Source organism: Thamnophis sirtalis, unplaced genomic scaffold (genome assembly GCF_051295495.1).
Source record: "Thamnophis sirtalis isolate CommonGarterSnake01/CBP01778 unplaced genomic scaffold, rThaSir2_p1.2 scaffold_11, whole genome shotgun sequence".
Classification (NCBI taxonomy): domain Eukaryota; kingdom Metazoa; phylum Chordata; class Lepidosauria; order Squamata; family Natricidae; genus Thamnophis; species Thamnophis sirtalis.
Genome location: NW_028261391.1, coordinates 8,539,337 through 8,567,099, shown reverse-complemented (window position 1 = coordinate 8,567,099; position 27,763 = coordinate 8,539,337). Strand labels below are relative to the sequence as shown.

The 27,763-nt window shown below is 42.6% G+C and overlaps 2 protein-coding genes across 2 annotated transcripts; both read right to left on the bottom strand.

Annotated features, from left to right (window-relative positions):
• Positions 1–369: 369 nt before the first annotated feature.
• On the bottom strand, positions 370–13,754 carry LOC148043529 (fetuin-B-like). The gene is made up of 7 exons (XM_087725161.1): positions 13,487–13,754; positions 11,762–11,872; positions 10,683–10,770; positions 8,670–8,836; positions 5,761–5,874; positions 3,279–3,368; positions 370–2,021 (listed from the first exon to the last, which is right to left on the bottom strand). Exons 1-7 carry the CDS (start codon positions 13,691–13,693, stop codon positions 1,533–1,535), a joined length of 1,266 nt encoding a protein of 421 aa, XP_087581287.1. The 5' UTR covers positions 13,694–13,754; the 3' UTR covers positions 370–1,532.
• A 4,041-nt stretch (positions 13,755–17,795) lies between these two features.
• LOC148043528 (fetuin-B-like) lies at positions 17,796–26,715 on the bottom strand. Its single transcript, XM_087725160.1, has 5 exons — positions 26,587–26,715; positions 24,559–24,646; positions 21,222–21,376; positions 19,985–20,098; positions 17,796–18,739 (listed from the first exon to the last, which is right to left on the bottom strand). The coding sequence occupies exons 2-5, from the start codon at positions 24,587–24,589 to the stop codon at positions 18,524–18,526; spliced, it is 516 nt and encodes a 171-aa protein (XP_087581286.1). The 5' UTR covers positions 24,590–24,646; positions 26,587–26,715; the 3' UTR covers positions 17,796–18,523.
• Positions 26,716–27,763: the final 1,048 nt, after the last annotated feature.

Genomic DNA, 27,763 nt, shown 5'->3' with positions numbered 1-27,763 from the left:
CCAAGCTTCGTTTTCGGCTGCAATGGCTTCCTGCAACCTTCTGCCACCCAAAACAGAGCTTGGGAGAACTGTGCCCCCCACCCCCCGAACTCCATTTTCACTGGCAGAGGCACCGTGGGCCGTTTCTTTGCTGTTTCCATGGCCCAGATCTAAGCACCCTGTGGACCAAATCCAGCCCCCAGGCCTTGAGTTTGATACCCCTGCGTTAGAGGCAGAATCTGTACAATGAGTTGCACCATAATGATATTTCTTAGTCTTTGACTACTTGGGTTTTTGAACTATGATTTACGAAGAATCCTGCTTTCTACATGCAGCCAATTGATTATTCAGTACCTCATGGTTAAATAATGGATTACTTCCCACAGTATATGAATCCAGATTGCATTTTATTCATGAACATTCTAGCAACAATCTGCATCTTTTTCTCATGCAGGGATCTAGACTAGTCATGTGCAACTGTTTATTGCTATGTTAGATGATCACCGGTGAAAGGGAAATGAGGTTGGCTGCAGAAACATAATGTACAAGTGTCTGTTTCAATGCATTTTAAAATTTGTTTCATTTTTGCATGTGCATAGATGTCGCCCATTGATCAACCCATCTCTTATGGTGTAGCTCGTATATTCATTTGAGTTTGAAATCTCCGATACACAAAGTAGGGCAAAGAAAAAGAATATTTTTATTTGTACCCAACCTTTACTATTTTTTACAAATAATTCAGGGTGATGAATCTATCCATCTTCTTCATCCTAGTTTTCCCCATAACAACAATCTTGTGGGGAGGGTTGGAAAGAGAGAGAGAGGGAGGGAGGGAGGAAGGAAGGGACGGAGGAAGAGAGGGATTGAGTCAAAGTCATCCAGCTGGCTTTCGTGGCTAAGGTAGAACTAGAATTCACAATCTCCTGGTAAAAGTTCTTCTCGCACATATGTGCTAGTCATTCCTCACTCTAGGGGGGTGGTGCTCATCTCTGTTTCAAAGCCGAAGAGCCAGCACTATCCGAAGACATTTCCGTGGTCATGTAGCCGGCATGACTAAATGCCAAAGGTGCACGGAACGCTGTTACCTTCCCACCAAAGGTGGTTCCTATTTTTCTACTTGCATTTTTTACGTGCTTTCGAACTGCTATGTTGGCAGAAGCTGGGACAAGTAACGGGAGCTCACTCCGTTACACGGCACTATGGATTCAAACCACCAAACTGCTGACATTTCTGATCAACAAGCTCGGTGGCTCAGCCACTGAGCCACTGCGCCTCTACCTCCTGGAATGAGACATAAATATTTGGGAATAAGGACTAATGTAAAATGAGGGAAGCAGCAGGAGAGAGGTTACTTAGTGGAAAGATCCATGCAATTAAGTCAAAATTCCTTTGCATTTTCAAGTTAATTAAAACTTTTTTTTAGTATTCTATGAAACATTAAGCTAGCAAACATGGAAACCAAGAAGGTTCTGCTTGTATGGGGAGATTTGATGAATTCCTACTAGATTTCGGTATTGTACGAGTATGCCATTCAATTTTAGTGAAGTTTTGGCCTATGAGGGCGAAGGCAGTTGAAGGCCATAGATCTCTATTGCCAGGTCCCCTGGGCACGATGGTGATTCCGAAAACCCACTGGGGAAGGGAGGAATGGCTGGCCTGGGTGACTGTAGTGACTGAGGACTGGCCTCCTGTTCTGGAGAAGTCAAACTGGATTTAGAGGTTGGTTTGGGCTCCTGGACTTCTGGTAAGGAATGTAGCGAGACATGCTTGCTTGAAGGGGGAGAAATGACCACCCGCCCCCATATTTCCTTCTGGCCTTTTAGTATCTTAGTGATGTTAGCTGAGCGGTGAGGATAGCGTGACTCCTGGTCTTCATGCTTATGTCCATGGTGTTTGTGGTGGTGATGGTGATGCTGATGGGAGTGGTGATGATGGTGTCTGTTCTCTTCATGATGGTTTCTGTGTCTTTTACCATCAGCATGATCTTTCTCCTGCCCTGGCCCAGACCCAGATTGTGGAGACTGTTCATCTCTAACCAGTGGCTAACAAGACAAAAGATGCAGAACAGTGACTTACAGAGTTGTCCATATCTGGGCCTATAAACTTGTGCTTACTTATTTTGTGAAATATTCAAAACAGTTGGTGTTGATAATTTCTCGGGATTCAACAAGGTGAGTCCATTCCAATTATATGCTCTTGTGGTACCCTTGATTCAGTGGTGGGATTCAAAATGTTTTATTACCGGTTTTATGGGTGTGGCTTGGTGGGGGTGGCGTGGCTTGGTGGGCATGGTGTGGCTTGGTGAGCGTGGTATGGCTTTGTAGGTGTGGCTTGGTAAGAGTGGCAGGGGAAGGATACTGTAAAATCTCCATTCCCTCCCCACTCCAGGGGAAGGATACTGTAAAATCTCTATTCCCTCTTTACTCTAGGGGAAGGATACTGTAAAATCTCCATTCCTTCCCCACTCTAGGGGAACATTACTGTAACATCTCCATTTCCTCCCCACTCCAGGGGAAGGATACTGTAAAATCTCCATTCCCTCCCTACTTCAAGGGAAGGATACTGTAAAATCTCCATTCCTTCCCCACTTCAGGGGAAGGATACTGTAAAATCCCCATTCCCTCCCCACTCCAGGGGAAGGATACTGTAAAATCTCCACTCCCACCCCATTCCAGGGGAAGGATACTGTAAAATCTCCACTCCCACCCCATTCCAGGGGAAGGCTACTGCAAAATCCCCATTTCCTCCCGATCAGCTGGGACTCGGGAGGCAGAGAATAGATGGGGCCGGGGCCAGTCAAAGGTGGTATTTACCGGTTCTCTGAGCTACTCAAAATTTCCACTACTGGTTCCCCAGAACTGGTCAGAACCTGCTGAATACCATCTCTGCCTTGATTACCTATGAACTTATTTATGCATTTTAAAAAATATTTTGAGGGGGGATATTGTTCAGTTGTTTCTATTTGTATTTGTTCATTCCATTTCATTATTTTATTATTGCATCTTATTTAAGGAGTTATGAACTACCTCACTTCAGAGGCTTTAGGAAGGAATCCAAAACTGAAATATATCCAAGAGTAGTACAATAAAAACAACTAACAGTAAAGTTGTTAAGCAGATCTTCTTCTGCCTGCTTAACCAAGCGAGGTCTAAGTAGTGATTTTTTAAAAAGCTATTATTTAACTGAGAAATCAATTGGTGTTTAGGGTAAAGCTCAGTCAATGATTTTAAAAAAGTAAACCATGTTTGACAAACAGAGAGTGAATATTTTCTGCAGTTGATAGCTGTTGAGGAACTTACCAGGTGTGGGAAGAAATGGCATTTTACAGTGACAAATTTCCGATTTTCAATCCTACTGTTTACCACAGAACCTTTGCATAGGCCTGCTTCCTAGAGCAAAAGAGAAATTTTTCATCAACAAACCAACCAACCCAAAAAGGTTTAAGTTGGCCAGATGTTTTGAATATGCAATAGGGCAGCAATACATATTGTTCTTCAGATGTCCTGTATCAATATAGCAATAGCAATAGCAGTAGACTTATATACCGCTTCATAGGCCTTTCAGGCCTCTCTAAGCGGTTTACAGAGAGTCAGCATATTGCCCCCAACAATCTGGGTCCTCATTTTACCCACCTCGGAAGGATGGAAGGCTGAGTCAACCCTGAGCCGGTGAGATTTGAACCGCTGACCTGCTGATCTAGCAGTAGCCTGCAGTGCTACATTTAACCACTGCGCCACCTTGGCTCAGTGAAGGCCCTCATCAAAGGGCCTTCTCGGTTACTGTCTATGGCTGGCATGCCATTTCTTCTCCTCAAAATAACTGTTTCTGTGCTCCGGTTAGAGTAGATGGACCCGGCATTGCAAACCCAGATTTGTCTGCTATGCTTGTTAGGAACAGAAATTCTTTCTTTTTCTCAATTCTTTTGCCTGTAGAAACTGGGATACATCCAGTGGTGGGATTCAAATTTTTTTTTACTATCAGTTCGGTGGGTGTGGCATAGTGGTGGGATTCAAATAATTTAACAACTGGTTCTCTGCCCTAATGACCAGCTGGATAGGAGTGGCTTGGTGGTCGTGTCATCATGTGGGCGTGGCCAACCCAACATCACTCACATCAACAGGCCCTTCACCTTAGCTCTTACAATGTCATAAGGGTTAACTGGAGAGGCAGTTTCTGTAAGCAGGGCAATAAAGATTAGGTTAGAAGCAACACCAGAATGTTTCCTTCCTGCCTTCCTTACAGGATTAGCCCTGTAAAGTGGAAAAAAACCAAAAGATTTCTTCCAACAACCGGTTCTCTGAACTGCTTAGAAAGTTACCAACCGGTTCTCCCGAATAGGTGCGAACTGGCTGAATCCCACCGCTGGTCTGGCATGAATTGATGGGTGTGGCATGGCTTGGTGGGTGTGACAGGGGAAGGATACTGTAAAATCTCCATTCCCATCCCACACCAAGGGAAGGTTACCACAAAATCCCCATTCCCTCTTAATCAGCTGGGACTCGGGAGGCAGAGAATAGATGGGGGCGGGGCCAGTCAGAGGTGGTATTTACTGGTTCTCCAAACTACTTAAAATTTCCGCTCCCAGTTCTCCAGAACTGGTCAGAACCTGCTGAATACCACCTCTGGCTACATCCCTTTCATAGGGTTTTTCAGTGTGGAATAAAACTGATTTTTAAATTTGAAGTGAAGATATCTTTTGTTACTACTCTTGTACTGCGGGATATTCCAATGTACATTTCCTCTCCTGGGAGGCTTTTTAGCAGTTCCTTTCTACTTGTAAATATAACACAGTGTTCTGGGGATTGCCAAAATATTCTGTTTCCTTTCAAACTGCCCTGATCCAACCGTTGTAGGAGTGGCTTTGTGGAACTTGGAAATATTTTCAGGTGTTATAGAAGTGAAATCATTATTTTAATTATTGTATTCCTATTGATATATAGAATAGAATAGAACAGAACAGAGTAGAATAGAATAGATTCTTTATTGGCTAAGTGTTTTTTTTTTGCTTCTGTGCATACGCAGAACAATTTTTTTTTGCACTGCGCATATGCGTGCAGGAGCAAACTGGCAGTAGTGCCTGCTGGAAACCACCCCTGCCTTGAAGGGATGATACGAGAATTCCTGTGCAAGAGAGGTTCTAACATTATCATTGTCTGGTTCCTGTCCATCTCTACAAAAATCTAATTTCAGATTTAACTTCTTCTGTTATTCGTTGTGGAATTATTAAAGAGCCGCAGTGGCACAGTGGTTAGAGTGCAGTACTGCAAGCTACTTCTGCCGACTACCGGGTGCCTGCAATTTGGCAGTTCGAATCTCACCAGGCTCAAGGTTGACTCAGCCTTCCATCCTTCCAAGGTGGATAAAATGAGGATCCAGATTGTTGGGGGCAGATAGGCTGACTCTGTAAACCGCTTAGAGAGGGCTGTAGAGCACTGTGAAGCGGTATATAAGTCTAAGTACTATTACTATTGCTATTACTGTTTCTTCCATTTATTTTCAAATAGATTTATTACAGCTACTATGTATTAATATCTACCTAACAGTTCTCTTTCATGTACAATGGTTGGATTCATACAACCTGTTAAATCCTAAACTTAGGCAAACGAAAACCGATTCCTTACTCACACAAGAGGTTATTTCAAATTAATATTCTTTTAGCATGGCATAAGGTGATTACTTGACCTATAAGATTAGAGGTGGCTCTCCCCAAATTATTCATTTTGGTTAGATCTGGAAAAGAAATGTGCTGACAGACTTTGTACAAGATGTCTGAATACTCACTGCAGTATTGTGTGGGAGAAGAGGACACTTAGTGATGACAGGCATCGGCTGGCTTTTGGGACAAGAGGTCTCTTGGATGGTGTACTCCACAAAGTTGGAAGGACCAATCACCCACTGTGAAAAAGTCAGAAGTTAGAGCAGGTCTCTTGAGAGTCATGGGAATCAAAGTCCAACCCTGCTAAGAGTTATGGAATTAGAATATAGAATAACAGAGTTGGAAGGGAACTTGGAGGTCTTCTAGTCCAACCCCCTGCTTAGGCAGAAAACCCTACACCACTTCAGACAAATGGTTATCCAACATCTTCTTAAAAACTTCCAGTGTTGGGGCATTCACAATTTCTGGAGGAAAACTGTTTCACTGATTAATTGTTCGAACTGTCAGGAAATTTCTCCTCAGTTCTAAGTTGCTTCTCTCCTTGATTAGTTTCCACCCATTGCTTCTTGTCCTACCCTCAGGTGCTTTGGAGAATAGCTTGACTCCCTCTTCTTTGTGGCAACCCCTGAGATATTGGAACAGTACTATTATGTCACCCCCTAGGGCCTCCAAAAGTTGTGAATTCTCCAACATTTTTTCATCAAAGTAGACATTCCCAGTTCCTGCAACCATTCTTTATATGTTTTAGCTTCCAGTCCCCTAATCATCATTATTGCTCTTCTCTGCACTCTTTCTAGAGTCTCCACATCTTTTCTACATTGTGGTGTCCAAAACTGGATGCTGTATTCCAAGTGTGGCCTTACCAAGGCATTATAAGGTGCTATTAACATTTCACCTGATCTTGATTCTATCCCTCTGTTTATGCAGCCTAGAACTGTGTTGGCTTTTTGGCAGCTGCTGCACACTGAATTAACATCCTATCGATCCATAGAGCATCAAGTTGCAGAATGGCATGCTCCAAAAAACCAAGAAAGGCATGCTAAGTAATTTCGAAGACGTTTCCTTTACTGTTCCTCGCCTTTAAATAGAAATCTTGCCAAACTAAAGCAATTAAGGATCTGAAGACCTGACTTTGCTATTTGGCCTGCTGACCCAATAGTGGAATGCAGATAATCCTTGATGTATGACCACAATTGAGCCCAACATTTCTGTTGCTAAGTGAGACAATTGCTAATCGAATTTTGCCCCCTTTTGTGACATTTTTGGCCACAGTTGCTAAGTGAGTCGCTGCAGATATTAAGTTAGACACACGGTTTTTAAGTGAATCTGGCTTCCCCCTTGATTTTGCTGTTCAGAATGTCGCCAAGGGAGATCACATGACCTTGGGACACCACAGCCGTCATAAGTACGAATCCGTTGCCAAGGGTCTGAATCCTGATCCTGTGACCATGGGGATGTTGCAATGGTCGTAAGTGTGAAAACAGGTCATAGGTCACTTTTTCAAGTGCTGTTGTAACTTTGAACGGTCACTAAATGAACTGTTGTAAGCTGAGGACTACCTGAACCACAATGGAGGGGGCTATTTGACTAATTAGCTGACCCCATCTCCCCCTTGTATTCCTGCTCCCGCCACCCATCTTTTAATTCATATTATTGCCCTTTCCTTGTTTATTTTTTACTAGTTGACCCCGTGTTGCCTGGGTATTTATTTATAGGGGGAAAATGTCCGGACCAAATGTAATGTCTAATGTTGGATTGCCCCCCTTACCAGAGGGAGACCTCTTGTGGATTACTGTAAAACCATTACCATGGCAACTCCACTGTGCTGTACAGTAGAAGCCATTTTACGGCAGTAGAGTAGAAGTCATTTTAAGGCACAACAGGCTGTATCTTAATAGAACACACATCCCGAGGGGTGTTAGGGGTGTTTTACCCCCACAGTATCTGTTTCCAGAGAGTAAGTCATCTGTGTACCATGTTTGGTTGAAATTGCTCGAGGCGTTCCATAATTATGCTGGAACATACATAACACAGCCGTTTATATATATATATATATATATATATATATATATATATATATATATATATATATATATATATATATATATATATATATATATATATATATATATATATATATATATGAAGATATAAGATTGTTTCATTGCTTTGCTATTGTTAAAGGTAAAGGTAAAGGTTCCCCTCGCACATATGTGCTAGTTGTTCTCGACTCTAGTGGGTGGTGCTCGTCTCTAGTGGGTGGTGCTGCTCATTTCTAAGGTGGTCCCTATTTTTTTACTTGCATTTTTACATGCTTTCAAATTGCTAGGTTGGCAGAATCTGGGACAAGTAATGGGGTCTCACTCTGTTACGTGGTGCTAGGGAATTGAACTGCCAAACTGCCGACCATTCTGATCGACAAGCTCAGCATCTTAGCCACTGAGCCACCACATTGATTAATTAGCTGACCCCATCTTCCCCCTATGTTCCTGCTCTCCCCACGCATCTTTTAATTCATATTATTGCACAGTACACATTTATTTTTATCGTTTCATTGCTTTGATATTATTATGTTTATATTTTTCTATTATTATTTTTTTGTTTTACTGTTGTAAGTTGGCCAGAGTAGACTTACAGCAAGATGGGTAGCAAATAAATTTAACAAACAAGAAAATAAATGATTTACATCACTAAATATATTTTTTTGAGAACTCGGAACTCTTTTAACTGTCTCCCATCCAAGTATCAACTCAGCCTAACCCTTCTTACTACGTCGCTAGTGTTTTACCCAATAAATACTATTGAAGAATACTTGTCCTTAGAACTGGGAATTATGATTGGTGGCCAGATAGACTAGCTTACTAATAAATAAGCTTTTCCTAATCTGGTTTTGTCTGAGGTTTAGGCACTGTTACTTCCACAATTCATTGAGTTTTATCCCCAACATATCTGAAGGATGTCAGATTGGGAATTGCTACAAGAATTAATCCGTTTCCTCCAAACCAAGGATAGAGCATTGAGGTTTCCGTGTTACCTGTGATCTGGCTTTGGTGACATTGAGGATGGTGAAATAATGAACATGGTTGCTTTCAGCATTGAATTTGGCCAGGCTCTCGGCGGCTGTTTCCCAAAAAATGGCTTCAGAAGGATTTCCAGGGGTTGGACAATCAGGGCAGATTTTTGCCATAGCCGCTGAAGAAACTATAGAGAACAATATAGCAAATATTTAGAACAGTGTTTCTCAACCTTGGCAACTTTAAGGAGGGTGAGTTTCAACTCCCAGTCCCCACTGATGTCTAGAAAATTGTGAGAGTTGAAGTTCAACTATCTTAAAGTTGAATTAGGAGATTGGTCCAATATAGAAGTGGATTTTAGCTCATATATTTAAATGGAAGCACAAACTGAAGTGCAGAGAACTTGGATTTGTTTGAAAATGGAGCATCTTTGTCTCTTGACCCTGTTATTGTATGAGCTTATTGTCTAAATCAGAGCTGGGGAGTGATGGCCCCTTTAGGACTTGTGGACTTCAACTCCCAGAATTCCTGAACTAGCATGGCTGGTTAAAGTCAACAAGTCATAAAAGGAAGGGCCATAGTTCTCCACTCTTGGTCTAAATGGGTGATCCAGTCTACAGATGCTTAGCAATTATTCTTCATGTTTTTGAAATCTGTGTTTCTTCCTCAAACTTAGGTACATGTAATTGAAAAAAAAGATATCATGCAAAGCCATCTTGAAGATATAAATTTGTATGTGTGTGTGTGTGTGTGTGTGTGTGTGTGTCTGTCTGTGTCTCTGTGTCTCTCTCTGTGTGTGTGTGTGTTCCAGCATAACTCTGGAACACCTCAAGCAATTTCAACCAAATTTTTCCAGAGAGTAAGATGACTTACTCTCTGGAAAAAAAATACTGTGGGGGGTAAGACACCCCTAAAACACCTTAGGTGTGTGTGTTCTGTTAAGATACAGCCTGTTGTGCCTTAAAATGGCTTCTACTCTACTGCTGTAAAATGGCTTCTGCTGTACAGCACAGTGGATTTGCCATGGTAACGGCGTCACAGTACTCCACTAGAGGGCTCCCTCTGATAAGGGGGAAAATCCAACATTAGAAATTACGTTTGGTCCAGACATTTCCCGCCTATAAATAAATATCCGGGCAATGCTGGGTATCAGCTAGTATAATAGAAGAGCCACGGTGGTGCAGTGGTTAGAGTGCAGTACTGCAGGCTACTTCTGCTGCCTGCCGGCTGCCTGCAATTTGGCAGATCAAATCCCACCAGGCTCAAGGTTGACTTAGCTTTCCATCCTTCTGAGGTGGGTAAAATGAGAAACCAGATTTTTTGGGGCAGTTAGGCTGACTCTGTAAACCACTGAGAGAGTACTCAGTAAAAGCACTGTGAAGCTGTATGTAAGTCTAAGTGCTATTGCTATATGTGAAAGCAGGATAATAAACTAAATGCTATAGTCAATTGGACTTTATTTGCTTAGCTATAATAGGCCTTATTAGGCTGCCAGGTTGCACAGTGCTTCATGAATTGAACATAAAGTGTAATTTTGGCTTGAAAGAAAGATAAATTTTTTTGAATTCCATTCTTGGATTAATTACAAATATTTGTTTCATTGTTTGAATTTGAGGGAGAATTTCATTTGCTATTCCCTTACTTGTAGTTTAATTCGGGCATTAGAATTAGATGCAAAGAGAAAACGTATTTGTTATAACAGGATTTTTTTTCTGTAGATGTGCAACAAATCTGCGCTTTATAAAATTACGGCAACATCACAACAACATGATCATCACGTTTTTGAGGCTGATGGGAAATGTTTCAACCCCCCCAAATCTGTACAGAAATGCATACGTATCAAAGTGCAAAGTGTACTAAATAAAAAATGGACAGTAAGTCATTAGAATGTTTTAAAAAGTTGTGAGAAACTACACATGCAAAATGCATACGAGCCATGTGAAAATTTATCGAAAGTGGAATTGAGCCAAATGGAACCTTTGGTTGAGAAAGAGAGCAAACTGAAATTCCAGGTGTAGCTAAGATATACATACGTGGGCGTAAAACACAGTCATAACTGTACAATTGTGAATGATTTGAATTCTTGTTGAAATGAATTATGACTTTGCATTGGCCGTAGACCTGGAACAAGAGAAGGTAGTTTGTGTTAGTGCCACCAGAATTGGTATCCAGCCAGTTCTGACAGGTTCTGGAAAACCGGTAGCAGAAATTTTGAGTAGTTCGGAGAACCGGCAAATAGGCTGGCCCCGCCCCACATTGCCTCCCAGCCTCCCAGCTGATCTTCTTTTGTTGCCCTGAACAGGAGAACGGAGCTGGAAAGCATGTTAGTGGGGTGGGGAAGGGAATGGGGATTTTGCAGTATCCATCCCCTGCCACGCCCACAAAGCCACGCCCACAGAACCAGTAGTAAACATTTTTGAATCCCACCACTGAGTACCACCCATGTTTTTTTACCAATGATTCCATAATACATAATCCAAAACTGTATCTTTTCCACCCATTAGACCTCAGTTTACATGCCTTCCAAAATGAGGAGAGTCACATTTCCCCCATATTTCTCGTTCTCCATATCTCTATAGCCCCTACATTTCCTCCTGCAATTTTGTAGAACCCAATTTCTACTATGGATCAGAAGGGGCAGCTCACTGCAGGGAATGATTTGTGAATGTCAACATACATGCTAAGGGAACCAATGGAAAGAGTAAAGAAATGGTGGGGGATATTCCGAAGAGACATGTGATACGACAAGTGGTTAGAGTGACAGCCTCAACCTCCTTTGCAAACCAGTTCAAAACCCAGATTTGACTTCCTTCTAATAGCAATAGCAATAGCAATAGCAGTTAGACTTATATACCGCTTCATAGGGCTTTCAGCCCTCTCTAAGCGGTTTACAGAGTCAGCATATTGCCCCCAACAATCCGGGTCCTCATTTTACCCACCTCGAAAGGATGGGAGGCTGAGTCAACCCTGAGCCGATGAGATTTGAACCGCTGAACTGCAGATAACAGTCAGCTGAAGTGGCCTGCAGTACTGCACCCTAACCACTGTGCCACCTCGGCTCTAATCCCGGTTAATAGTTTTTTTTTTTTAACTAAGTAGATCGATTACTTACTGTTTCATGCGCATCTCTAATTTTGCATTCTTTCCACAATTTTCTGCTCTGGACATGGCATTCAGTTTCTAATACATCCAAAGTGATGTAGAAAAGGGAGCCACCCATCCACTATGGACAAACAAAAGGAAAACTTTTGAAAAGGCAAAGCAACTTACTCACATACCACTTTGCAGTGCTTTACAGCTCTCTCTCTAAGCGGTTTACAGAGTCAGCCTATTTGCCCCCAACAATCTGGGTCCTCATCAGGGGTGGGTTTCTCGCCCCGTTCCAACCGGATCGGTTGGAACGAGGCCAGCGGCGTCCTCACGCACGCATGTGGCGCGCGCATGCGTACTAGCGTCTGCGCGATGCTCCAGCTGCTCCTGGAGGATCACGCAGGCGTTCTGCGCATGCATGGAAAGCGCGAAATTTGAAAAAAACGGGTAAGGAGCGGGCGCGGGTGTGCGGGCGCGCGCGGGCGCGGGGGGGGGGGGCTTCGCCATTCCCAGAAGTTACTTACTTCCGGGTTCGGCGACCAACCGGATCGCAGGGACCGGTGCGAACCGTTCGAAACCCAGCCCTGGTCCTCATTTTACCCACCTTGGAAGGATGGAAGGCTGAGTCAACCTTGAGCCTGGTGAGATTCGAACTGCCAAACTGCAGGCAGTTGGTGATCAGCAGAAGTAGCCTGCAATACTGCACTCTGAACCAGTGTTTCTCAACCTTGGCAACTTGAAGATGTCCGGACTTCAACTCCCAGAATTCCCCAGCCAGCATTCGCTGGCTGGGGAATTCTGGGAGTTGAAGTCCAGACATCTTTAAGTTGCCAAGGTTGAGAAACACTGCTCTAAACACTGCACCAATGTGTCAATCACCATAAGTGCATTACGTGGAATTAAATTAGCCTGCAAATCATCGTTTAGAAAAAGGCAAGAATTCAGCCCACTTTAATTCAGTGTCAGGAAACCAACTATCCAATCCAGCAAGGTCTGGTTGGAAGTTAGAAGATGAGCACGAATAATCCACGAGAGGTGAAGTCACTCATCTGCCTCTGATTGTAATGGAGATTGATTTTTCTTCTTCTTCTTTAAGTCCCATGTGGGGTCGTAAACTAAGCCCCTGAAGGGAAAACTTTAATCCTGTACGACCTGCACATGATCATCCAACTCCAAAATAGACAGAGTTCGATGCCACAGAAATACCATTACCTTATTGGATGACTAGCAGATAAAAGAAAGAATTTGGTGGCAATGAATAGCTGTCTGTTTTTTTTTCTTTTACCAGTCCAGATAAAGATAAAGGTAAAAGTTCCCCTTGCACATATGTGCTAGTCGTTCCCGACTCTAGAGGGCGGTGCTCATTTCTGTTTCAAAGCCGAAGAGCCAGCGCTGTCTGAAGACATCTCCGTGGTCATGTGGCTGTCATGACTAAATGCCAAAGGTGCACAGAACGCTGTTACCTTCCCACCAAAGGTGGTTCCTATTTTTCTACTTGCATTTTTTACGTGCTTTTGAACTGCTATGTTGGCAGAAGCTGGGACAAGTAACGGGAGCTCACTCCATTACGTGGTGCTAGGGATTCAAACCGCTGAACTGCTGACCTTTTTGATCGACAAGCTCAGCAGCCACTGAGCCACTGCGTCCCTACCAGTCCAGATAGACCTAGTTGAATATGACCTCTTTAAAGGTGGACGCTATCAAATTGAAGGAAAGAAAAAAAGTTAGTAGAAGCGGGAGATCTTACCTGGAGTATTTCATGGACATCAAAAACGCGCTGGAGGCCAAGAACATAGCCTTCTTTCCGATGTGCGTTGAGTTTGTTTAGAGCCACTTCCGCGGCATCCTTTACCTCCGAAGAATTACACATTGGGGGAAGAAAGTGAAAAGGCGGAGAAGCAACCACCAAGGGAAGCATCTGAAGGCCGATGAAGAAGGCAATCAAAAGAGACATTTTGGAAACATTTGAAGAATAAGAGAAGACGGCAACTGGAGCCAAGGTGGGAGAACAAGGCTAGGAAAGATCTTTACGGTTCCTTATATACTTTTAAATCAATAGCTAATATTTGCTTTTTCTATCTCACAGTGACCCTCACCTTTAAACTTCAACGTGCACATTATAAACACCAAGTCAATGATTAGAAGTCTATAGGTTTGCAGGAAGCAACAACTAAGTTGTTGGATTAAATCACTACACCAGAACGCTATGTCTGTCTTTCTCTTCAGTGAAAAATAAGAAATATCAACAACCTCAAATATGCAGATGATATCACGCTAATGGCAGAAAGTGAAGAGGAGCTAAAGAGCCTCTTGATGCGGTGAAGAAGGAGAGTGCAAAAGTTGGCTTGAAACTCAACATGAAGAAAACTAAGATCATGGCAACCGGTCCTCTCAATTCCTAGCAAATATCCAAAGAAATGGAGATAGTGACAGATTTTATTTTCCTGGGCTCCAAGATCACCGCAGATGGGGACTGCAGCCAAGAAATTAACAGACGCATTCTCCTAGGGAGGAAAGCTATGGCAAATCTAGACAGCATATTAAAAAAGCAGAGACATCACCCTCAGAAAATGCTAATATCTAAACCTACTTTCAGACCATTACTTCTACCATTCAACCTAAGGATATATCCTACATGTCCTCCTCCTAGAAATGGAGAGTAGGGTTAGAGTCATGTTGGAATGGACATTGGTGGTGTTCTGGTCTAAACAAACTCCATTCCTAGCTGGAATAATCTTATCATACCAAAAATTGGCCCTCCAACCTTAAATAAGACCTTAACAAATGAAGGAAGAAGTTGGTTCCAGTTAGTTTGTATCTGAATTCAGATATAGTAATTCATTATTTTCCAAGCCAACCTATGAACCATTAAGTTAGTTATCAATTTCTAAAATTTTGCAGGAGAATTCTACAATGATCAAAGAGTATATAATTATAGTGATTTAATTATTAAAATACCAAAATTAATATCCGGAACACCAAAACTCACTTCCTATTCTGGAAATATTCTTGCTCCTGGGGAAGAAAGCTAGGGCAAATCTAGGCAGCATACTAAAAAGCAGAGACAACACCCTGCTAACAAAAGTGTGTATAGTCAAGGCTATGGTATTCCCAGTTGCAATGGATGGCTGTGAAAGGTGGACCATAAGGAAAGCTGAGTGCCAAAGAATTGAGGCCTTTGAACGATGGGGCTGGAGAAGACTCCTGCGAGTCCCTTGGACTGCAAGGCGATCCAACTGGTCAGTCCTAGAGGAGATCAACCCTGACTGCTCTTTAGAAGGCTAGATACTGAAGATGAAACTCAAATACTTTGGCCACCTAATGAGAAGGAAATACTCCCTGGAGAAGAGTCTAATGCTGGGAAAGATGGAGGGCAAAAGAAGAAGGGGACGACAGAGAAGGAGGTGGATGGATGGAGTCACTGAAGCAATTGGCGTGAGTTTAAATGGACTCCAGAGGATGGCAGAGGACAGGAAGGCCTGGAGGAACGTTGTCCATAGGGTCGCAATGGATCAGACACGCCTTCGTAACTAACAACAAAGGACCCAGTAGAGTTGACTCACCACTAGAACTACAATACAGGTAGTCCTCAACATGCAGTAAGTCCACAATTGAGCCTAAAATTCCTGTTGCTAAGCGAGACAGTTTTTAAGTGAGTTTTGCCCCATTTTTATGACTTTTCTTGTCACGGTTGTTCAGTGAATCACTGCGCTTGTTAAGTTAGTAACACAGTTATTAAATGAATCTGGCTTCCCCATTGATTTTGCTTGCCAGAAGGTAATAAAATTTGATCACATGACCTTGGGACTCTGTGACAATCATAAATATGAGTCAATGGCCAAGCATCTGAATTTTGACCACATCTCCACAAGGATACTACAAAGGTCATAACTGTGAAAAATGTCACGTCACCGTGTTTTTTTTAATGCTGGTGTAATTTTGAAGGCCACTAAATGAACTGTTGCAAGTTGAGGGCTACCTGTAGCCTTTCTGGTTATCATTATTTTTATTTTATATTTCCTTCATAGAGGAAAATCCTGTTAGAACTATGATCTTTCTCAGAGTCCAGATCAGAGGTGGCATTCAGCAGGTTCTGACCAGTTCTGGAGAACCGGTAGTGGAAATTTTGAGTAGTTCGGAGAACTGATAAATGCCACCTCTGGCTGGCCCCGCCCCATCTATTCTCTGCCTCTCAAGTCCCAGCTGATCAGGAGAGAATGGGGATTTTGCAGTAACCTTCCCCTGCGGACCCCCACCAAGCCACACCCACCAGGCCATGCCACGCCCACCAAGCCACACCCACCAAGCCACACCCACCAAACAATGCCATGCCTACCAAGCCACGCCCATAGAACTGGTAGTAAAAGTTTTTGAATCCCACCACTGGTCCAGATGTTTTAAAAAGAAATTAAGCCTTCCCATTGTTGATGCAAATGGGGAGAGACCAGACTAAATTCCAGTCAGTTGCAGAGGGGTTGTCCGCCCTGGAAGCCATCTTTTTCTTTGGATTGTCAGGGCTGCCACATTTAGTGCTGTGGGAAACTGGGAGGGGCAGATTGTACGCAGTTGGGAAGATATCTAGCCATAATAACATTCTTTTCTTAAGAGAGTCAAGGACACCTTGCTCTGCAGCTGCGATGGTATGACTGGGAGGCATCTCCAGTTGGGGCAGTGCATTGATTGGGCCATGTGACGGACATGTGGGTGCTGGGCAGGGACCTGGAATTTCTTTTGGGTGGGGAAAACCTGGAAGCTTTCAGATTCGGGTTTTCCCAGGTGTGCCAATATGTCATCTCTAATAAAATGGGACTTTGAGGAACCTCAACCCTCGGACTCTTCTTTCGTTGGGGGTGTTACTTGGAACCCTGACAGGAGTGGCCCAACGCATATTCCCCAAATGCTTTGATTGAGGTGGGAGAACATTTTTGGTAGGACAGGGGAACTGAAGTCCAGAGACCTTGTTTTTCGGTCTTTGGGCTGGTCCTGCAAAATGTCCTCCCACAAGGTTCAGTGGGTTCAAAATGGCTTCCTGTGACAAGTTCATTGACTTCAGCAGAGGAATATGCAGGATACAGTTTTGCACTGCAAGTATGTTTTTCTTTTCTTATATATTCTTACACCATTATTCTCTGAGGTCCTGAGAATGTCCATGATGGAGAGATATATATTGAATGAATGAATGAATGATTGGTGCAGAAGCTTCCAAATCTCCAGAATTAACCCTTCATGCAGGGCACTTGTGACAATATTAGGTAACCGATGGTCAAGAGAGATCTTGGGTCTTCTTCACTGCACATATTCAAGAAAAAATGTAGAGGATTTTTTTTTCCTGGGATGCCATAAATGGGATTCCTCACTAAGCCATGAGTTGGAGCAGTGGTTTCAATCAGTGTTTTTCAACCTTAGTTGGACATGTGGACTTCAATGCTCAGAATTCCCCAGCCAAAAAAGCTCCTTAGCACTTTGAAATATTGTCTACTTTGCTGTGTTTTTAGACATCTTATGAGAAGTAAGGAAATGTTTTGGATTCCTATACATCAGAGAACTTCTACTACCCAAATTCAAAGAGCATGTTCTCCAAGCTCTGAAACATCCACGGAAAAAAAATCAGGTGTCCATAACTACTATGAATATATTTGTGAGAATGTTGAAAACTACTAGCGATCTTAATTTTTCTGCTCCTTGCAACAAGAACAATGCCTGGCATTCTCCCAGGCTCTTCTGCATAGGCTGGGTGCTTTGTTTCAAAAGAATAAATGAAACAAATAAATAAATCTGGTTTTTGAAATAATCACTGCAAAGACTGTCATGTTGCATGGTTTCTTAAGCAAAGAAACAACGGTTTCTTAACAAACGTGGCTGGCACTAGACGCAACTTCAGAAGATGCTTTGAAACAGCACAACAATCCAGGGCCGGGGGGGGGACCTCAGAGGTCATCTAGTCTAACCCCCTGCTCCCTGGCAAAATGCACTGCTAAATTGGCCACACCCACCCAGTCACATGACCACGCCCTGCAAGCCACTCCCAGCAAGCCACGCCCACAGAACTGTGGCAATTTTTTTTTTAGATTTCACCACTGGTTTCTTTTATTGAATGCTTTTAATATTTTCTTGAGCAGAAAAGCAGTTGCTGTTCTTGCGATAGGAACGGAGGGAGGGAGAGAGGGAGAGAGGGAGGGAAGGAGGGAGGGAGGAAAGATTTCCGAATAAAGTTTTCAGTGTTGTACATCACTCTTTGTTTAGATAAATTCATCATTTGGTTCTGAAGGTAGTTGAAGACCAGGAATCTGTATTGCAGCCTCACCTGGGCAAGAAGGTGATTGTGAAAGTCCTTCGGGGAAGGAAGGAATGAGTGACTTGCTTATATGAGAAACATGAGTGGGGTAAAAGGTTGGATTTGGCTCCTGAACATCCCGCACAGCACGCTTGGTCGGAGGATGATGGGTGACCGCCTGTACCTCTGCTTCCTTCTGTTTTGTTGGTATGTCTGTGGAAGTAACATGATGTATCTCTTGTTCTTCCGACTCGGACTGTAATTAGACAGAAAAGATACCGAAAAGTGGTTCAGGCAGTTGATGTCATTCAATTGTTGCTAATCATTTCATTGCATTACTGTATTTTAAGTCTTATAAACTTCTTCTCTCCAGAAGCTTTAGGCGGAATTTAAGATCAAAATATAACAGAGATCGTTATTAAAACAACGGCATCACACGAAAACCTTAGAAGCAGATTTTCATCTACCTGCTTAATCAAGCCAGGTCTTAAGTAGTGATTTATTGAGTTATTATCTAACTGAGATATCTGTTGGTTTGCTGGGTAAAGTCCAGTCAATGTGTTTTAAAAAATAAACTATGCTTAACAACCCAGGGAAAAATATTTTCTGCAGATCATAGCTGTCCAAGGAACTTACCGCATGTGGAAATAATTGGCAATTTGCAGTGATAATTTTGGAATCTTCATCCGCTCTGCCTATCACAGAGCCTTTGCACAGGCCTCTCTCCTAGAACAAAGGAGAATGTTTTCATCAACAAAATCCAAGACATTTAACCTAAATTTTTAATATGCAGTGCGATAGCACTGGATATGATTGATCAGATGTTCTGTATCCATTTCTCCCTGTGGTTGACATGACATTTCTCATCAGAATGACAATTTCTGTGGTCCCATTAGAGGGGATGGATCCTCCATGGGAAAGCTGAATTCTTCTGCCATGCTTTTTAGAATTTTAAAATCTTCCTTAGCATAGTAATCAAACCATTCTATGGATTTCTTGAAGTCATTTTTCCAGAATATTGTTCTTAGTTGCAAATTCATGTCCGACCCATTGCAACCCCATGGACAAAGTTCCTCCAGGCCTTCCTGTCCTCTATCATCCTCTGGAGTCCATTTAAACTCATGCCTACTGCTTCGGTAACTCCATCTAGCCACCTCCTTCTCTGTCATCCCCTTCTTCTTTTGCCCTCAATCTTTCCCAGCATTAGGCTCTTCTCTAGTGAGTCCTTCCTTCTCATTAGGTGGCCAAAATATTTGAGTTTCATCTTCAGGATCTGGCCTTCTAAAGAGCAGTCAGGGTTGATCAGTAATGGTCTGAAAGTAGGTTTAGATGTTAGCATTTTCTGAGGCTTTAATGTGGTTCATTATTTATTTGTTTATTAAATTTATATGCCACCCACCTCAATGTCGTGAGTAACTATAGTGGCTTACAATAGAATAAAAACATTAAAAACAAGATCAGCGACAATGAAATAAGAGTTAAAACAAGGACCACCAATGGTACAGGGACCATTGTCTCTCATTCAATCAACCTTCATTTCCCCCATATTTATTCTTTCTATGTTTAGATAGATTTATTATAGCTCATATGAACATCTGCCTCCCAATAGTTCTTCATTTGCTAACCTGCAAAGCACATTGATGAATAAAAGAACTTAACAGGAACCTACTCAAGGAGAGAAGCAACCTAGAACTAAAGAGAGATTTCCTGACAATTAAAACAATTAATCAGTAGAATGACTTTTCCCAGAAATTATGAGTGCTCCACCACAGGAGGTTTTTAAGAACAGATTGGATAATCATTTGTCTGAAATGGTATAGGGTTTCATGCTTGAAGTTGGACTAGAAGGCATCTTCCTACTCTGTTGTTCTGTTCTGTTCTGATATGAGCAGTGTAAAATTTGGTTCTTTAGAAGACATATATTGAGCCATGATGTCAAGCTAGGTTTTATGCAAGATTGTGAATACTTACTGCAGTTGAAGATGGGAGGAGAGGGCATTGAGTGAGGTTAGACACAGGTGTACTTTTACGACAGGAAGTCTCATGGATGGTGAATTCTATAGCGTTCAAAATACCATGCACCACCTATAGAAAGTCATAAGCATTTAGAGTAGTTCACATTGACTGCAGGAAATGTTCCTCATAATCTTGGGCTCCCTATCAATCTTTATTAACCTGAAGTCTTACAGAGAGTCCCCGTGATTCTTAGCACTAGGAGAACTGGTAGGAGGTTAAATGTTGTTATCAAGAAGAGGACACATGTACATTCTGTAATTAAATGGAATGTAACATTGTAGAAAGATCAGAGTCCCATCCATGTGGGAAATTGGAGGTTTCCGGGAAGCCCTCTGGCAGATTAACATTTTCTTTAAGTCAGATTTTGCAGATTTTGAGAATCTGTCTGTTCACTTCCTTTGGCAATAATGTAGAAACCAACTGCCCTTTGCTGGAATTATTTCTATTATTTTTCATTTCTACATTTTGCAGAAACCCTGGGTCAGTCTCTATACCAGTGATTCTCAACCTGTGGGTTGGGACCCCTTTGGGGGTTGAACAACCCTTTCACAGGGGTCGCCTAAGACCATCGGAAAACACATATTTTCGGTGGTCTTAGGAACCGAGACACCAATTTTATGGTTGGGGGTCACCACAACATGAGGAACAGTTTTCGGACTTCTAAATGGAAAATAACTTTACAACAACATAGTACAATTGACCTGCAGGGCTGGTGCGATGCACAATAAATTCACATGGTGCAGTAGGATTGTGTGTGTGTTAGCAGGATTCACTGCAGGGGTGAAATTCAACAGGTTTTGACAGGTTCTGGAGAAATTTTGAGTAGTTTGGAGAACCGGCAAATATCACCTCTGGCTGGCCCCAGAATGAGGTGGGAATGGAGACTTTCAAATATCCTTCCCCCAGGAGTGTGGAGGGAATGGGGATTTTGCAGTATCCTTCCCCTGCCACACCCACTAAGCCACACCCTCAGAACCGGTAGTAAAAAAAAAAGGAATTTCACCACTGATTCACTGGGTTAGGGATTTTCTGTCTTTTACTGTGAGTTGTATTGGGTTGGGTTGGGGGGGTGTATTGGGTTGGGGGGGTGCACGAAGGGAGGGTCAGCCAATCTCATTGTACACATGTTGTACTCTGACAATAAAGGTTTGAATCTGAATTCTTGCTCAAAAATATTCCACCTCAGCTTTACCTGTGAAGTTGCTTTGGTGACCTTAACAATGGCAAAATAATGATCGTGTTCATGTTCAGCATTGAATTTGGCCAGGCTTTCTCTTGCTATTTCCTGAAACCTCTCTTCAGATGGATTTTGGCGAATTGGACAGCCAGGGCAAGAAGGACTAGAATCTTTAGGGGGGGAGAAAAGTATCATTTTAAAAGTTGAGACAAGGCATTTGAAATACAGTATGAGCTTGCACTTTTTCAATGACCTGAAAACTGAAAGCTTCTCTCAGCTTGAAAATTTAGCATCTTTCTCAAAGCTGTATTTAGTTAGGGTCATAATTGTTTTGCAACTTGACACAATCGTACAGAACCAGTGAAGCCTGGTTCTAACCTGAAATGGACACCTAACATAAAAAAACCATCATCAAAAAAGCACGACAAAGAATGTTCTTTCTGCGCCAGCTCAGGAAGCTCGAACCGCCCAAAGAGCTGCTGATTCTGTTCTACGGAGGAATTACTGAGTCTGTCATCTGCACCTCCATCACTGTCTGTTTTGGTTCTGCAGCCCAACAAGACAGACAGAGACTTCAGAGGATAATCAGAACGGCAGAAAAAACAATTACTGCCAAACCTTGAGGATTTGTACACTGCACGAGTCAAAAAGAGGGCCGTGAAAATATTTACAGACCCCTCACATCCTGGACATAAACAGTTTCAACTTCTACCCTCAAAACGATGCTATAGGGCTCTGCACACCAGAACAACTAGACACAAGGACAGTTTTTTTTCCTGAACGCCCTCACTCTGCTAAATAAATAATTCCCTCACCACTGTCAAACTATTCACTAAGGCTGCATTACTATTCTCACTGTTCCTATCACCTACCTCCTCCCACTTACGACTGCAGGACTGTAACTTTGTTGCTTGTATCCTTACGATTTATACTGATATTGATTGTTTCCTGATTGCTTATTTGTACCCCTATGACTATCCTTAAGTGTTGTACCTTATGATTCTTGATGAATGTATCTTGTCTTTTTATGCACACTGAGAGCATCTTCACCAAAGACAAATTCCTTGTGTGTCCAATCACACTTGGCCAATAAAGAATTCTATTCTATTCTATTCTATTCTATTCTATTCTATTCTATTCTATTCTATTCTATTCTACTCTACTCTACTCTACTCTACTCTACTCTACTCTACTCTATTCTATTCCACTCCACTCCACTCCACTCCACTCCACTCCATTCCATTCCATTCTCTATTGTATTGTATTGTATTGTATTGTATTGTATTGTATTGTATTCCATTCCATTCCATTCCATTCCACTCCACTCCACTCCACTCCACTCCACTCCACTCCACTCCACTCCACTCCACTCCACTCCTCTCCACTCTATTCTATTCTATTCTATTCTATTCTATTCTATTCTATTCTACTCTACTCTACTCTACTCTACTCTACTCTACTCTATTCTATTCCACTCCACTCCACTCCACTCCATTCCATTCCATTCCATTCTCTATTGTATTGTATTGTATTGTATTGTATTGTATTGTATTGTATTGTATTGTATTCCATTCCATTCCATTCCATTCCACTCCACTCCACTCCACTCCACTCCACTCCACTCCACTCCACTCCACTCCTCTCCACTCCACTCTATTCTATTCTATCCCTAGTCCTAGTCCTGCCCTGCCCTGCCCTGCCCTGCTCTGCTCTATCTTTGGGAAGGGTACAAATCTAAAGGCAGGAACCAATAGAAGAGAATATCTGTAGCTTAGGGTTGGATTGTGGAGTCCTTGGTGCTCTCTCAGCTTGGTGGCTTTGCTTGTAAATGGTTGTTACCTAAGGCGATCTCTGCCACAGTATTGGACTCCAAAAGCAAACTCAGTTAGCAATAGCAATAGCAGTTAGACTTATATACCGCTTCATAGGGCTTTCAGCCCTCTCTAAGCGGTTTACAGAGTCAGCATATTGCCCACAACAACAATCCGGGTCCTCATTTTACCCACCTCGGAAGGATGGAAGGCTGAGTCAACCCTGAGCCGGTGAGATTTGAACAGCCGAACTGCCGAACTAGCAATCAGCTGAAGTAGCCTGCAGTGCTGCTCTCTAACCACTGCACCACCTCGGCTCTTTAAAGTTCAGATTCTTTTTTCCCTTCCATTTAATTGTGTCTGATTCCTGGAGATTTCCTGGATAAAACCCTGCAATTTTCTTGTCAAAGTTTTTTTTTTCTTTCCAGAAGTGGCTTCCCATTATCTTCTTCTTAGGGCTGAGAGAAAGTGACCGATCCAAGGCTTCATGGGGAAGGCAGGAATAGAAATCCCATTCTCCCAGTTTCTAACTGGATGCCAAAGCTACCACAGTAAATTGGCTGTCAATCTGGAAGACTGTTTTCTCTTATGATTGAATGACATTCTAGAACAGGGGTTTCCAACCATCACAACTTTAAGCCCGGTGGACTTCAACTCCCAGAATTCCCCAGCTTGCTGGCTGGGAAATTCTGGGAGTTGAAGTGCAACGGGCTTAAAGTTGCCATGGTTGGAGACCCCTGTTCTAGAACATAATAACATTTGATAATGAATATACCAAGGCTGAAGTAACGTTTATTCCATGATCGATTAACGCCTGGTGAAGGTGTTCAGAATACTTTGGAAACAACTTCTAGTTCACACAATTGACAAAGCCATGTTGGTAAGACTTGAACCATGCATAAATTGCCAAGGTTCTCATGTACTGAATTGCAAATAAATCAAAGCTGGTTGTTTTGCAAAACAAATTGAGATGTAAGCAAGTAATCATTTTAAAACCTAGCTAAGAAACTAGAGTATGTATTAGTTGCTTAGCAATTTCTAATCATTTTTCAAAGTTCATGCTTCTTCCCAACATTTGTACTCCTAAATTTATTATGGAAGGTCACTTTTAGAAAGTTACAATATGACACAAGGAAGTAAAATAATCTATAGTGAGAAACAACTTGTCAAAGCTAATGTAAGCTTATAACAACAGTTCTTGTTAAGTTTTAGAAAATAATATCTTATACTAAGAAAAATATGCTGACAGAAAGTGCACACAGAAAAAAAGTGTGTGAAAAATGCATAATTTTGCAATTTAAAATATATAGAAAAGGAAATTGGGCCAAAGCGTATCTGTGGTTGAGAAACAGAATAAAATAAAATTACAGATGTAGCCTAAGATACCCGCATGAATGAAACTTTAACATTTAATTTCGGGGCTTCTGAATCTACTTTTTAAACTTCGTTGGGGATATCTGTAAAATTGCAATTGCAAGATATATATGCTCGGATAGATATTTTTTTTGCAAATGTACATGCAGCAAACAGAAAATACATACGAGGGTGTAAAATGCAGTCATTTCTGTACATGAACGTATCATTTGAATTCTTGTTGACTTTAATTATTACTTTGCATTGGCCAAAGACCTAAAACAAGAGAAAGTAGCTTGCATTAGTTTGCATTTCTTTTACCAATGATTCCATGACACGTAGTCAAAAGGTATATCTTTTCTACATCTTAGATTCAGAATTACATTATCCTTCCATAATGTTTTCTACACCTCTACAGCATCCACATTTCTTCCTGTGTTTTTGTGCAACCTCACTGTCTTTTTACTGCACTGCAGAATGTATTAGGAGTTACTAGGAAGAGCTCATTCGTGAAGCGCAGATGATCGATCCAGCAGACATGATCTCAATTCCACTTGATCTACTTCCTGCTTTAGACCAAACTTAAAAGGCCAAAGGCCAAAATTATTCTCTTGGAAAATTAATATTTTAGGTGGCTTCAGAATGATGGCAAAGTATCAGAAAAGGAGAAGAAAAATGCCCACAAGTCCTGAGATTAAAACCTTGGAGGCGATTTGAATGTTTTGTTTGACAAAGGACTGGGAGGGGAGGGGGGAAGAGGTGGCCACCCATGGTACCAAAAAGGGGTTCATTAAGAAGTAGTCCAAGAACTGTTTCCTTTCCTTTCAGGGTGCAGACATGGAAGAACCAGTTTAAGTTGCAGAATAAAATATTTCCCCGATGTAAGAACTGTCGAAGGACTGGCCTGCCAAGGGAAATTATGAGCTATTTTTTGAGTTCCTGCAGTGAGTTTGGGGTTGAACCCCTTCATCTCTCTCCCTTCCAATGCACATTCACATGTACAATGCCATTGATTTAAAATGGCAACTAAGTGCAGGGAACTATCATGAACACAAGGAGGCCAAGGGAGAAGTAGTGAAAGTGTTCTGAAAATAGATGTTTTTTACCACATGGTAAGTGAGTGGAGTGACTCCCTCAGCCTCCTTTGCAAACAAGTTTTAACTAGGGCATACAAAACCTTTGCCAGACCAATTCTCGAATATAGCTCATCTGCCTGGAATCCACACTGTATATCAGACATTAATTGATTGAGCAGGTCCAGAGCAGGGGTGGGTTTCAACCGGTTTGCGGCGGTCCCCGCGAACCGGTTGGTCGGCGAACCCGGAAGTAAGTAACTTCCGGGAACGGCAAAGGGCCCACCCGCCCACCAGCGCTCCTTACCGGTCTTTGAAGGCTTCTGTGCTTCCACGCAGGCGCATGGCACATACAGCGCCTGCGCGATTCTCCACGAGCCGCTGGATGGTACATACAGCGCCTGCGCAAGTCTCCGAGAGCAGCTGGAGCATCGCGCAGGTGCTAAGACGCATGCGTGAACTGCGCGCATGCATGAGGACGCCGCCGGCCCCGTTCCAACCGAACCGGTTGGAACGGGATTAGCAACCCACCCCTGGTCCAGAGGTATTTCACGAGAAGTGTCCTCCACTCCTCTACTCACAATCGGATCCCCTATGCCACCAGGCTTGAAATTTTGGGCTTGGACAACCTAAAACTAGGCCGACTAAGGTCTGATGTAAGCGTAGTACACAAAATTGTCTGCTACAACGTCTTACCTGTCAACGGCTTCTTCAGCTTCAACCTCAACAATACACGGGCAAACAATCGATACAAACTCAAGGTCAACCGCTCAAAACTTGATTGCAGAAAATACGACTTCAGCAACAGAGTGGTCAATGCCTGGAATGCTCTACCTGGCTCCACTGTTACATCCTCAAATCCCCACAGCTTCAACCTCAAACTGTCTACTGTGGACCTCACCCCATTCCTAAGAGGTCTGTAAAGGGGGCGTGCATAAGCGCACCAGCGTGCCTTCCATCCTTGTCCCACTGTCCCCATTTATTTCTATTCATTTCTTTCGTTCATATTCATGTTTGTATGGATACCTGATATCTTATATATGTTTGACAGACTAATAAAATAAAAATAAGTTTCAAAACCCAGATTTAACTTCTTTCCATACCCTGCTGATAGTTCTTTAAATAAGGAGATCGATTACTTACAGTCTCGTACGGATGTCTAAACTCGCACTCTTTCCACGATTTCCTACTCAAGGCATGGCATTTGGTTTCCAACACATCCAAAGTGAGGAAGAAAACAGATTCATCACCCTGTTACAGACAAAGGAAGCTCTTGAAAAGAGTTGAATGAAGAGTAAGATGAACATAAAGTAACCTTCAAATCGAAATGCAAAGAAGGAGTAAACTGGACTGCTGGCCCTGGTTACACTTTGGCTAGCCTTGCTCACTGGCAGGGACGTGCAGTCACTAGAGGCAAGGGAGGCGGGGCCTCACCAGTCTCCTCAGGGAAAGGAAAGGATTTTAAATAATTTTCTTAAAATAATTAAAGCCAGGGTAGTTGCTACCAGATTTCAAGTCACAGTGGCTTGGTGTCTGCTCTCAGTATTAACTAGGAGGAGGCCAGAGAACTGGGGGCCTCTTTTGCATAAGGATTTTTTCGCCTTTTAAGAGTTAAGCAAGGGTTAACAAGGGAAGAATTTCTTATGCAAATGAGGCAAGTATTCTCTCGCTTCCTGTAGAGGGCATTTTTAGAGGCTTTTTAGAGTTTTCTAGGAGCGACTAGCTCAGTCTGACTTCAGAGCTCTGGCTTTTCAAGAGGAAAGGGCGGGGCTGGGAGAAGCAGAGTTGAAATCGTCTCTGAAACAGCTGGAAAAGGTCCGTGTGTGGGGAGGGGAGAGGAATTCAAAACGTTTGATCGGAAGGCAGCAGGGAAAGGGGGGGTATGGCAGAGGAGCTGCTTTCAAGCCTTTGGAAAATATATCCAATCCAACTTCTGTGTTTGTGTTTGAGAGTGAGTGAGTGAGAGAGGGATCGAAGTTCTCTGTGTGCGTGTGTCTGTTTGAGAGAGGGGGAGGGAGGGAGAGAGGGAGGAAGGAGGAGGAGGGAGAAGAAAAACAATGGGAAAACTTATTTTGCAAGGGGGAAAAATCCTGTCGCTTTAAATCGAAACTTAGCATGCCTGGCTGTGGAATTCTGGGAGTTGAAGTCCACAAGTCTAAAAACAGCCTCATCGGGGCTAAAGCTGACCGCACGTCACTGCTCACTGGGCTCCTTGCAGCTGCTGGAGGTGCATGGGAGAGCTTTGCTCTAGGACTTGTAGTAAATGTGGGGACGTTTGGTAGCAAAGTTGGAGCAATAAAGGGGAGTTAGACCTGTTCTC

Excerpts from the sequence above, each read along its gene's own strand:
- LOC148043529 (XM_087725161.1), bottom strand. The coding sequence starts at position 13,693 with ATGTCTCTTTTGATTGCCTTCTTCATCGGCCTTCAGATGCTTCCCTTG. Across the intron at positions 11,873-13,486 it reads ATGTCCATGAAATACTCCAG|TGGATGGGTGGCTCCCTTTT; the intron begins GTAAGATCTCCC and ends GTTTGTCCATAG. Across the intron at positions 3,369-5,760 it reads TTCTCCCACACAATACTGCA|GAAGCAGGCCTATGCAAAGG; the intron begins GTGAGTATTCAG and ends CTTTTGCTCTAG.
- LOC148043528 (XM_087725160.1), bottom strand. The coding sequence starts at position 24,589 with ATGTACAGAAATGACTGCATTTTACACCCTC. Across the intron at positions 21,377-24,558 it reads TGACTGCATTTTACACCCTC|ATTCTAGTCCTTCTTGCCCT; the intron begins GTATGTATTTTC and ends CCCCCCCTAAAG. Across the intron at positions 18,740-19,984 it reads TCCTCCCATCTTCAACTGCA|GAGAGAGGCCTGTGCAAAGG; the intron begins GTAAGTATTCAC and ends CCTTTGTTCTAG.